Here is a 13,033-nt window from a genome sequence, read left to right as displayed (position 1 = left end):
TCACACTAATATAATCATACATCATGTTGGACGGAGTAATGAGAGGAGACTGTACTTCTGGATTTGCACAGAAGAAAGTCTTACTGACACTCCAGACAGCCAATAGCTGTTCAAATGGATTATTCCCACGAACCAATCATTGCCGTCGTTATGTCCTCCGTCACGCGGAGGACAGCGAGCATTTCAGAACCTGGGAGCTGTCCATTGTGCACGAGCCAGCTGACAACTGACGGTAAGAATAAAAACAGGCAGCTAACACATTCGCTGTCTGCTAGCACTGTATTACAAATCAATAGCGATGACACAGTAAACAGATATGAAATATTGTTGAATGCACGTTGGTTATCAACAACCTGCCCCTCAGTGGTATTCAGACCGACCATCTCTGCGACACTCAAGTGCCTCAATAACAGACAGTTTCCACACGGATTAGTTTGTGGTGCTAAAACCTGTTGATCCTTCTACATATATAGAAGTAAACAGGAAAACAACTGCGTCTGTATGGCGACTTGGGGCAGCGTTTTTTTTTAATGAAAATAGCTAGGTAGTAGCCTAAAAAGGGGTTAGCATATTGATTTAACGGCGGTTCAGATTCAGCATTTATTTGAGGTGATTGTGATAATACGTGCTATGTGAATGCCTCTCTGTTAGCCTACGCCAAGTAGGCGATTTGCATGTTTCAAATACATTCAGTATTACAGTCATTTGAGCTAAAAATAACGCTAAATTAACTAGCTGCCTGGATCATAAAAAAAATAAATCATATTTGAATCCCCTTGCTATCTCAAATACAGGCTTATTAGAATATCCCACGGTTTTATAACTACCTTTAGAAAGGTGCTCCCCATGAGGGGGCTTGTAGAAACTAAAATGCAAATATACACCTGAACATGATAGGCAAGTTTAAAATACTGCTGTCCATGGTGCTGAACATGTTGATGAATTGAATTTAAAGAAACATGTCGGATTTAACTTTTTGTACACAAAACATTGTCAAATATTAAAAATGTTTGTCTATGCTTAAAAGCATTACACAATTCATTGTAAAGTGTAGACACTGAGGTGTGCATAATGAGAACATGAGAACATTGTCAAATCAAATGGTGATAGTTCTTAAACACGTCCTAAACAGGAACGACATAAACAACGTGCATGTGTCATCAATTTAAAACTCTTGTGTAAGATGTCTCTTAGATGCCATCAATTATTTAGCAGAGAACTAAGAACTAACTCCAAACTTTTCAAGATTAACACAACACAGGCGGTGGATCATTTCAAAGTTGTTGACAAATATAAGTCAAATGTAATCATGGGAATGTAATCAAAGGTCCAAATTACTGTGACAACGGCACCATTATTGTTTAGATGATATAAAAGAGAAGTGTGTATGTAAATTAGCCAATCTGCAACTGACAGGAAGAGGTTACAGGTAACTTGTCAACATCTATTTGAAGATTAAATCCCCACTCCCTTGCTTGGGGGAACAGCCTAGGTATAACCAATACACCAAGCATGACAGGTAGGCCACCGTTCTATCTAAAGGTTTATCTGTTTGGTTAGTTTAAAAACAACAACAGTGACTCATACAACATTACTAATAAAAAAACGAAATTTTTACAGGACTCTTTTTCCGACTCGGTTTGAAGCTGTGTAGTTGCTAATGAGTACAGTCCCACCATGTAGACATAGTGTGTGTTGCTGAGTCAGTAGTCAGGTCCTCACAGCAACAATAAGCAGCCGTCCTAGCCAATCACAACAGAGATTAATTAAATCCTTTCTTTCTCTTTAATCATCTTATCCTCTTCAACCTGTGGATCTACACAGTACAGTCAGGGCCAGAAGTATTTGGACTTGGATACAGTTTTTCTTATTTTCCTCTTTACACGACTTTACACAAATTTGAAATGACACAGTGAATGTGTGGTTGAAGTGTATATTTTCAGCTTTATTTCAATGGATTTAACAAAACTATGGCATTAACTGTTTAGGAATTACATCCATTTTACACAGTCCCCCACATTTTCAGAAGGTTTAGAAGTCTTCCACCCATAGTCATCACCAAACGCGTTTCTGCCTTTAGTTTTATCTTAAGTACATGCACAGAATGCTCACTTGGGTTAAGATCAGGTGACTAACTTGGCCATTGAAGAATATTTCATGTATTTGCCTTGAAAGGCTCTTGGGCTATTTTCACAGTATGTTTTGGGTCATTATCCATCTACACTGAGAAGCGCTGCTTGGCTGAATCTGAGCAGATAGCCCTAAACACTTCACAACTCTTCATGCTACTTTTATCAGCTGTGACATCATCAATGAACACCAGTGACTAGTTCCATTAGCAGCAATAGCACAGCCTCCATCATGTTAACCACGTGATGTGGTTTGCTTCGGATCAGAAGCCATTCCTTTCCTTCTTTACCCTTTTCTCTTCCCATTATTCAAGTTATACAGGTTAATCTTGGTTTCATCTATCCAAAGAACATCCATCTAAAACTGATCAGGCTCATTCAGATGTTTTCTGGCGGGGTCTAATCTGGCCTTCCTGTTCTTCCATGTTTCCAGTGGTTTGCACCTTGTTGTAAAACTTCTGTATTCAGATTCATGAAGGCCTCTCTTGATTGTAGACTTTGACAAAGACACGTCTACCTCCTCCAAAGTGTTCTTGACCTCAAAAATTATGTTATGAAGGATTTTTCTTCCCCAAGGAAATCATTCTGCTCAGTCTACTTTACATGTCTTCCGTGGTCTTCCGGGCCTTTTGGTGTTGGTGACCTTGCCAGTGCATTCCTTATTTATAGAAATGTACCAAACTGTTCATTTGGCCAATCCGGTTGCCAGCTTCTGAATGGCTTCCTTCACTTACATCTCTTTGGTCCTGATGCTAAGAGTACCCTGGACCAGCAAATTCAACATTTTGAATCATCATTCAGACCTTTTTATCTGCTTAATTTGTCATGAAATAACGAGGGAACAGGCCACACCTGGACATCAAACCATTTTAAAAAGAATTGTCCAATTACTTTTGAAATGTGGGGGACTGTGTAAAAATGGTTGTAATTCCTAAACGTTTAATGCGATAGTTTTGTTGTATCCATTGAATTAAAGCTGAAAGTCTACACTTCAACCACATATTGACAGTGTCATTTCAAATCTGTGTAAAGTTAAAGAGGTATGTGAGTCAAGTAAGTATTTCACAGTCCAAATACTTATAGCCCTGACTGTATATTGTAAGTGTTACTCTGGTACTAATAGAACAGTACAATGGAATTACATCCATAATTCATAACAAATAATAGTTAGAGAGGTGTTGATTTACATCTGAGTAATGTGGTTGGTGTTGCAATACAAAACCTAATAATACATATAAGCACAGATGATAGTCTTCAAGCTGACAACTGATCTTTAGACCCTGTTTAACATACATTTGAGCTGTAATGTGTCCAGAGATACTGAGAATCTGATCAGTTATTGGTAAGTTTTGTTTTGTTTGTCAAAAACTTTGTAGCCACTCAAAAACATTAAACAGAATATAGAAATGCACAGAACATATAAGTGAAAGATATGCAAAAGTTGAATCTGGATTTGTAAAAAATACTTTAATATAACATAACTAGCATCTACATCTGTTTGTGTGACTCTAGGTGATAATGGCAAAGGTGAAGCAGGTGGGCTTGCTGGCAGCAGGCTGTCAGCCCTGGAATAAAGATGTGTGTGCTGCTAGTGGAGACCGCTTTGCCTACTGTGCTACTTTGGCTATATACATCTACCAGGTGAAGTACTTGTGTGTATTTGTGCTAATGAGAGTGGTGAATGATTCAAATCTAAGATGATATTATGCTAGCGTACCACTTAAACCGAACTTTCATCTTTTGTTAGAGGGAATGTGAGTTTACTATAAGGTTGCCCTAATACAGTGTATAGATCAGAGGTGGGCAAACTACGGCCCGCGGGCCGGATCCGAAAAAAAAAAGTTATAGTAAAGACCGCTGTAGCGCTTCTCCGTTCCCAAGTTCAGTTTCCCGAAGCACGATGACCACAACAGACCAGCGTTGATGTTTCTTCATGCTTATTTATTGCACAGTGCTCGTTTAGGCTTTTCGTGTGTGTGTTCTGCTGCACACACACACTGATGTTCTGATTTAAAGAGTCAGCAAAAAAAATTTCTCCGCCAAACTGCTATACAAGAATCAAGCACCAAGGCAAGTTTTTTGCTAGCATTCAAAATAGCAAAAGCCAGCAAGCCTTTCTCTGAAGGAGAGTTTTTGAAAGAATGTATGGTAGAAACAGCAGGTCTCTTATGTCCAGAGAGCAAAAACAAATTTGAAAAATTGAGTTTATCACGCAGAACAGTGACTCGGCGTGTAGAACAAATTGATGAAGATTTAACCAGCGAGTTGAACAAAAAAGCTGAGTCATTTACGTTATATTCTCACACCGCCCCCTGCCGGCCTCGCCGTCGTCCAGTGGAGAGCCACGGGTCTCACACCGCCCAGCGCCCCCTGTGGCGGACCGCAGGCTCCCCACCTTCCCTTTGGCTCCAATAATCTGTTTTACCAGATACTCATACTCTCATGTGGTCTGCATTTGGGTCCGCAACATTGTCCTCCCGTGACAGGTTCACACAAACACTCTCCATCCATCTGATACTGGCCCAGCCCGTCTGTCAATTTTTTTTATTCAATGTGGCCCCTGAGCCAAAAAGTTTGCCCACCCCTGGTATAGATACACATCATATCCATAGGCAATAAACCACAATACATGCATCCTGGGTGCTGCGACACCCGTAAACCACAATTATACACAGTGCAATATATTCAAATCTTAAACAAAACTATTTAAAGCTATTTTGGATAGCCCAAAATCACACATTATAAATTTGCCTCGGAGGGCTTTACAATCTGTACACATATGACATCCCTGTCCCAGAACCTCACATCAGATCGGGAATAAATGGGTTGCAATGTATTGTTTTTTACAATACATTGCAACCCATTTACCCATGTGATGTTTTTTAAAACTTTTGTTTGAAGTTCCTTAAGAACATTACTGCACTACTTTCTTCCTCTTTAATTCCTTGTCATTCTCTCTGTCTTCTTGTTGTAGTTGGACCAGCAGTACAATGAATTTAAGTTGAGGTCCATCATGTCAGAGCACAAGAAGACCATAACAGCCATCAGCTGGTGTCCCGACAATCCGGATCTGTTTGCGTCAGCCTCTGCTGATAATCTGCTCATTGTATGGAACGTAGCAGAACAGAAGACTGTAGCCAGACTGGACAATACTAAAGGTTGATAGATGATCCACACCAGGTTTTATTAGCACACTAGAGTGTTTCACCCTCAGCCTACCAACTTATTTGATATAAAGGCACTACCGACTGGGGCCGGCAATGTTCCCTCTAATTTTTTTCAGCACTGAGCAATTTTTTTTTTTTTCCAGCGCACATTTCATCACTGTGAGCAATTCGCAACCACGCGACCTGCCGAAAATGACCACACGCCTGCGTTAGCCATAGGGGATTCAAAGAGATGACAGCAAATGCATCAATATGTATACAAGGTTGATATTTATTCAATATCCTTTATAATGGCTGGACTTTGGGAACATTTTAATGATGGTGTTTTACCAGTCAGTTTAGTTGAACTTAAAGGATCTTTGTTGAACTTCAATAAGGGGAGGTTATGACTGGTTCACTAGTTATGACTGATAATGATATATATAAAAAAATAAAAGTATCAAAGGTGTTTAGTCATTTCTCAGCAGGTACAACATTTAAGTGGAACTTCATAGAAAGAAAAATGCTAATGCAGTGCTTAACAATAATTATAGGCCTATTAAATTGACATGGTGTCATTTTTCCTAAAGGTAGCCTATATTAACAATTTAATAACTTCATATACTTCATATTTAAATATGTCTGAAAGTGTCATCCTACCTGTGTCAGTTTGGACTATTTCATCTAGCCACTCATGTTTGAACATTAGGCAGAACTTTTTCTGGGGCACCTGCTCTGCCTTTCTTTTCGCCATTGTAGCCTAACTGCTGGAGCAGGGCCCCGCCGATTTTTAACCCCTGAAATAAAATCGTTTGTGCGGTCTGAAAAATGTGCGCGGTCTGAAAAATCTATTGCGCGGCCACTTCGTCTGGCCTGCGCGGCCGCGCACGCGCACAGCTAAGAGGGAACACTTCTCCGGGTACCCTAAGAATAAACTAATGTAAGAAACAACCATCATGATCTTCTCAAATTGTTATTAGTTAATGTCATCTGGAGAATATATATATATATATATATATATATATATATATATATATATATATGTATATATGTATATATATATGTATATATACATATATACATATATATGTATATATATATATATACATATATATATGTATATATGTATATATGTATATATATATATATATATATATATATATATATATATATATATATTATTTAGTTAAGTTCCAGTTAATTTGCTTATTGTGTAAAAGGAAAATAAACAGAGCACAGGAGGTAATATGTGTATGCTGCATCAATGTCTGTTTGTGTCAAAATGACTGACAGAGGGCCTCTTCCTCCCTGGTTGTGTGTCATACTTTAAATTACCTATTTATTCTATTCCATCTAATAAAACTGCAATGGCTGCAATTGGGTGCTTTTGACTGGAGTCAAGGACCCCCACAAATATAAAGCACAAATTAAATCAGAAACAGAAAACAATGATATAAATTAATTAGGAACAAATCGATTGGCAAAGTCAAATAGAATATAGCACATCTGAGATATGTCAAAATGTATAGTTCTGGGATCTGCGGGGACGCCAGTTGGTAAGATGAGGGTTGAGGTTAGAGTAAGGCAATGTCGTCTCCTGCATAAAGTATTACTGCATCTCCTCTTCTTTACCAGGTGTCCCTGCATCAGTAAGTTGGTGCTGGAACTTTGTTGATGGAGTGGCGTTTGTGTCCCAACGCGGCCCGCTGTATATATGGGCATATGGAGGTACAGACCCTGGGGTCACAGTGCATAAAGAAGCCCACTCCTTCCTGTCTGATATCTGTCTCTTCAGATGGCACCCCACCAAGAAGGGCAAACTGGTGTTTGGACACACTGACGGAAGTCTGTCTGTTTTTCAGCCAGGTATGTTTTGATTAAAACACACAATTTTCATTGCTTGGAGGCATACACTTTGAGCCATTTACTGTATGTGTTGTGGAAATATAATTTATTTAGTTTTATTTACCACAAGAAATTCTTTCTTATATATAGGAATAAAGGTTTTTGAAATTTTCTGACCTGAAGGTCACTTGGAGTTTTGAGACAGATGGCTATTTCCATTTCCATACAGATCACTATAGTCTTTAGTCACCCTTGCTCTTAATGTAGATTTGGTTAGAAGAGATTGCATGAGTGAACTCTCTTTCCGCTACTCAGTGAAATATATTTCACCATTACCATCATCAAATTGGGCCTGCAATCATTTTATCTTCTACAATGTCTAACGCTACTCTTGGTTTCAGGTTCCATAAGCGAGGGATGTTTCTGTAAACAAACACAGTTCGTTATTCTTTCTGTCCTCTCTTGTTTAGGGACAAAAAGCCAAAAGCATGTGTTGCGTCCAGAGTCATTAGAAGGGACAGATGAAGAGGACCCAGTCAGTGCTCTAGAATGGGACCCTTTGTCAACTGACTATTTACTAGGTATTAATATGAACAGTATCACAAGTATTTTATTACCTGGAGTGATTTTAAATAAGAAACAGGACTTTCAAATTTATTGTATAGTTGTTTATCTGTGTTTTCTGAGCAATTCCAATTTAGTATCATCAAATAACAAACACTTAACCAGGTTTATTCATGTAATTACAGTGTCAAACCTCCATAATGGAATCAGGCTGGTGGACAGCGAGGCTTTGGCTTGCATCACATGCTTCTGCTTCCCCTCAGCTGCTGCATCAGTTCAGTGTTTGGCCTGGGTCCCCTCTGCACCAGGCATGTTCATCACTGGAGGTAAAGACTAGGCCTGTCTGTGTGGGGTGTGTCTATGATCTGGGTTCCCTTCAGCCTTCATGTGTTTACTGCTACAGTTTCGACTTGCCTTTCAGCCAGCTGGTATGTGGGACCTGTTGTTGAGTTCCTCTGTCAATGTATGGATGCATATTAATGAGCAGGGTCGACTGTGGCTCAGTGATTAGCAGGGCTCTCAAGTGTCACGCATTGAGCGTGACTGTCACGAATTTCGGTCTTCAGTCACGCCCTCCCGCCACACATCGTATTTCTCACGCTGAAAAAAAACTCTAGGCTATTTAATGTGCCGCAGCGCGCAAACATGACCTGGTTGCGCTGCCCTCACCATGGAGGAATCAAGCACGTCTCCCCGAATCCTCTGGAGCTCTGCCGCGAGGTGCCACTCATCAGCCAATCAAAAAAAAGCTACACGAATAGCCAATCAGAAAAACGTATCTGTTGTATCTGGGTGAAATGTAATCCCAGCCGCGCCTCCGTTCCGTGGGGGGGGGGGGGAGAGAGAGAGAGAGAGAGAGAGAGAGAGAGAGAGAGAGAGAGAGAGAGAGATATGTCACTCTTAAAAGTCTTAAAAACTTGAGAGCCCTGGATTAGCATGCACTTAACCCTGAATTGCTCCCTGTTCCTGTGTCTACCGTGTGTAGAGCAAAAATGTAAGTCGCTTTGGAAAAAAATGTCAGCAAAATGTAATGAATACATTTCGCTTCTTAAAACCACAGTGGTACTTAGTATTATGCAAATATTATGCAAAAAGACATTAGACAGAGTTTATATGAATACAACCCATTTAATATGAGAGGGCACGTATACAGAACAGTACAACTATTCAACATATTTGCATTATGAGAGAAACCTTTGAAATTAATAGAATTGTCTCTGTCTGTCTGTCAGACTCCCAAGTTGGAGTGTTGAGGGTATGGAATGTGTCTCGCTCCACTCCTTTGGACAGCTTTAAACTGAAAAAGACCGGATTTCATGCTTTGCATGTCCTAAACTCCCCACTTGCCAAGAAAGGTAGGTACATTTGGGACTAAAACCTTTTGAACCTAAAAAGGTGGTATGAACTGAAAAATGAATTACATTCTGACAAATGCAAGTTTTACACTAAATCCACATGTTCAGATTTGTGCTCTCAACAAACTACCAAAGTAAAACAGATGAGTCTTTTTTTTATTAAATAAACACTGTGTGGGAATAAAGCAGCCATTTGAACACTTAGCAGTTGTACTTTCCTCTTGAATGGCTTCATTTGATTAGCTCAACAGAACTCTGTCCCTATACAATAAGGTTGACTGGTAAGAAATGTATGTATTATCTAAGATTTCTAGAAGAAAACAGATATTTTCTCTACAGCTCAGAGTTCCTGTTCTCCCAGTAAAAGTCACCACACCAGTTCCACCAGTGAGGCGGTGCCTCCCCCATCCCTGTCTCAGAACCGGTCCTTCTCTCTGCCTCCTGGCCATGCTGTGTGCTGTTTTATGGACGGAGGGGTGGGACTCTATGACATGGGGGCCAAGAAGTGGGACTTTCTACGGGACTTGGTATTCTATAACATCCTTTTTAAAGCCAACAGCCTACACATGACTGAATCAAGAAGCCTTTTGCTGTGATTTTGACTTGTTTTAATATTGTTTGCAGGGTCATGTAGAGACGATTTTTGACTGTAAATTTAAGCCAGATGATCACAACCTGCTGGCCACAGCTAGTTTTGATGGAACCATCAAAATCTGGGATACAGACACACTAACAGCTGTTTACACTTCCCCCGGCAATGAAGGAGTGGTCTATTCTCTGTCCTGGGCTCCAGGTATTTTAGCTTCACCTTGACACACACAAGCACATGCATGCATACAGTCAACACAAAAATCTATAGCCAGGTTTTCACTTAGAAGTTCCTGGTAATTTTAGTCCCCTGCTGGATAATATTTAATACTATTAATGAATGAAATGCAGAGGAAGAAAATGGAACTGTCTGTGTCCACAGTAAATATTCTGAAACAATCAGGAAATAACCTTTTTTCTCTTATTCAAAAGTACTGCTGTCCCTTTTATCACTCCCTCTGCTTGCACATGCGATATCCAAGTCTTTTTAAAAACGAGTCAGAAAGAAATCTTCGTTAATGCGCTTTTATAAGTGCTTTGATATGGAGTGAATGAATGAGGAAATTAAACAACCTCTGTAAGAGGGAGGAGACAGAGAGACATTCAGGGTTTGTTAAAGAGAACCTGCCAGCGAGCAGGTTAGGTTCAGGAGTCAGTTACTATGGTAACAGACCCAGTGTTTAAGTTACCTTTCTGAAACATATAACCCATGGTAAACCTGCTTTCTGAAACAAGACCCACTTGAGGGGGTAAAATGGCCCAATGGCTTAATATAAACCCTGGTCCCTGCAGTTGAAAAGCAATGAGTTCCTCTTAAGATTCCTAGTTCTGAGGGAAAGTTGAAAAGGGGTTTATGCATGAAACCTTTGCAACCGTGAAGAACTAAAGAAGGACTTACAATTCACTGTAGGTGATACATAAACACAACCTAAACATCCCGGTCCACAAAATACAAATACATTCACGAACAGGCCAAAGACAATAAAGTGCATCATCTGTTGCTTATGTGAAAGTTGGTGACCTTTGTCTGTTTTGAAGGAGACCTGAACTGCATTGCAGGCGCAACATCTCGTAATGGAGCATTCATCTGGGACGTCAGGAAAGGAAAGATCATCACTCGCTTTAATGAGGTTACTTTGAATTTCAGTTCAAAATGACTTTGCAAAACAAATCTGTGTATCATGTATGTATGAAAATCACCAGTTAATCACTTGGCTTAATAAGTTAGAATATGGCTGCCGTCTCGTACTACAATTTAAAAGTGAACATTTGCTTGTATAAATTATTACGTAGTGAAACATCTGACTCCAACATATTCAAAAATATGGATAGTATGATGTGTCTGCTGACAACCTCTTTGTTATCCTCCAGCATGGTAAGAATGGTATATTCTGTATATCATGGAGTCATAAAGATTCTAAGAGGATTGCTACCTGTAGTGGAGATGGATTCTGGTCAGTCCTCATTTTCCCTGTTAACTCTATTCTGACAATAAAAAAGCACAATATTTGTCCTTCATAGACGTCTAACACATTTATTTTGTTTTGACTACAGTATCATCCGGACCATCGATGGTAAAATCCTCCATAAGTACAAACATCCTGCTGCTGTGTTTGGTTGTGACTGGAGCCAGAACAACAAGTAGGACCTTAATCCATCTGCTATCTTTCTCAGTGGGGTGGTCAATATGCATGGTAGAGTCAGATACTTCTGTCACTTATTTTAACAATTTATAGATAACTGGATCTGAGAGACAAACTTTTTTTCAACCACACAATTACAAGATACTACTTTTTTTTTTTTTTTAAAGTAGGCTAATAACAGCTAAGAAGAAGAAAACATAGAAATTGGTGAAGAAAAAAAAAGTCTTTGTGAGAAACGATGGAGACGAGTGCAGGTGGGACAGTTGGTGTGAGTGCACAATTACTTTCAATGCAAAATCAGAACAGTTCCAACCCTTTCTAAACTGATGTTTTTGCACATTAATACTGTTGTGACATTTAGTAGTTTCCCACACATCTCCCTGTCTCTCTTTTTAGGGATATGATAGCAACGGGCTGTGAGGATAAAAATGTCCGTGTGTACTACCTGGCCACCAGCTCCGATCAACCTCTGAAAGTCTTCACTGGGCACTTAGCTAAAGTATTCCATGTTCGCTGGTCTCCACTTAGAGAGGGAATACTGTGCTCTGGCTCAGATGATGGGTGAGTGCAAACACAGATAGCTAGTGCTAATAAACAGTATTCAATAGGTCTTTTCTTGGATGAGATGGACAGTTATTGGGAATCTGTTTCCCTGTAAATGATAAGGTACAACAACAAGAACAAGGAATCAAATAAGAATATTACGCATACATAACGCATGCAAGTAAATGTGTGGATTGCAAAATGTGGACATTGTGTCTTAACAGTATGTATGTAGTGATAGGCAAATATCAAATGTATCATTTGTGTCATTTTGAAGCTCTAAATGGAATGGAATCTTAAAGTTCAGAGGATCCAGTACCATTGTTCACAAATACAGGAAACATTTGTGTTGAGAGGTTTTTTAGAGTTGACATGTAGAAAATGTTTTACATTGTTTGCATTATTATCTCAGATAACTCAAATTCTGCAGTCCTTGATGTAAATATACCTGCATTTTATATGAGGAAGACAGGCCTTTAAGTAATCATTTGAATGTAATTGTAATGGAAAGAGAAACCCCTCTGTGTGTGTGTGTGTGTGTGTGTGTGTGTGTGTGTGTGTGTGTGTGTGTGTGTGTGTGTGTGTGTGTGTGTGTGTGTGTGTGTGTGTGTGTGCGTGTGTGTGTGTGCGCGCGCAGCACTGTTCGTATATGGGACTACACACAGGATGCTTGTATCAATGTGTTGAGTGGTCATGCAGCTCCGGTCAGAGGCTTGATGTGGAACACAGAGGTTCCTTACCTCCTCATCTCAGGTAATGTTACTCGAAATACTTTTGTTGATTTCCCAGTGACCTTATTTATATCAACTGTTTTGTTTTTATATTCTTTAGTAACATGACAACATCATCATTTTGCCTTACAAAATAGTACAGTTGGGAGAAAGTGACATGCTGGTGGTGAGTTTGAGGTTTATATTTGGAGTAACAACTGGTTCTGTGGAATTGAATCAGAGAGCTGTACACAGGTAAGCTAGAAGCGAGTAGCTCTTCTGTAAAGAAACATCTTGTTGTGTCACTATCAACTGATGATAGTCAGTTACTATGGTATGACCCAGAGTTTAAGCTACCCCTCTTTCTAATAACTGAAAACCCAGAGTTTCCCTTATTTCAGGGTAAACTAACTACGTACAAGTAAAAGTCGAGTTGCAAGCCGCTGCTACCGTCGGTCAGTGTCCCCTTTAGCTCCCCGCTGTAGCCAGCTAGCGCTTCGCTAGTTCCCC

The 13,033-nt window shown here is 39.6% G+C and overlaps 1 protein-coding gene across 2 annotated transcripts in view; it reads left to right on the top strand.

The window, feature by feature from the left end:
- Positions 1 to 3,647: 3,647 nt before the first annotated feature.
- wdr17 (WD repeat domain 17) overlaps positions 3,648 to 13,033 on the top strand; it is a gene marked incomplete at both ends in the record, with an annotated part of 31,745 nt that continues 22,359 nt past the window's right edge. For both annotated transcript variants that reach the window (XM_079219649.1, XM_079219648.1), the window contains 13 exons: positions 3,648 to 3,770; positions 5,104 to 5,287; positions 6,911 to 7,141; positions 7,591 to 7,701; positions 7,870 to 8,010; positions 8,917 to 9,039; positions 9,379 to 9,566; positions 9,664 to 9,832; positions 10,666 to 10,757; positions 10,999 to 11,081; positions 11,182 to 11,268; positions 11,667 to 11,831; positions 12,451 to 12,566. In XM_079219649.1, the coding sequence (XP_079075775.1) occupies positions 3,648 to 3,770; positions 5,104 to 5,287; positions 6,911 to 7,141; positions 7,591 to 7,701; positions 7,870 to 8,010; positions 8,917 to 9,039; positions 9,379 to 9,566; positions 9,664 to 9,832; positions 10,666 to 10,757; positions 10,999 to 11,081; positions 11,182 to 11,268; positions 11,667 to 11,831; positions 12,451 to 12,566 (1,813 nt within the window). The remainder of the gene's footprint in view (positions 3,771 to 5,103; positions 5,288 to 6,910; positions 7,142 to 7,590; positions 7,702 to 7,869; positions 8,011 to 8,916; positions 9,040 to 9,378; positions 9,567 to 9,663; positions 9,833 to 10,665; positions 10,758 to 10,998; positions 11,082 to 11,181; positions 11,269 to 11,666; positions 11,832 to 12,450; positions 12,567 to 13,033) is intronic.

The sequence above is a fragment of the Taurulus bubalis genome (assembly GCF_910589615.1).
Source record: "Taurulus bubalis genome assembly, chromosome: 6".
Lineage (NCBI taxonomy): Eukaryota > Metazoa > Chordata > Actinopteri > Perciformes > Cottidae > Taurulus > Taurulus bubalis.
This window is presented reverse-complemented; position numbering and strand designations above follow the sequence as displayed.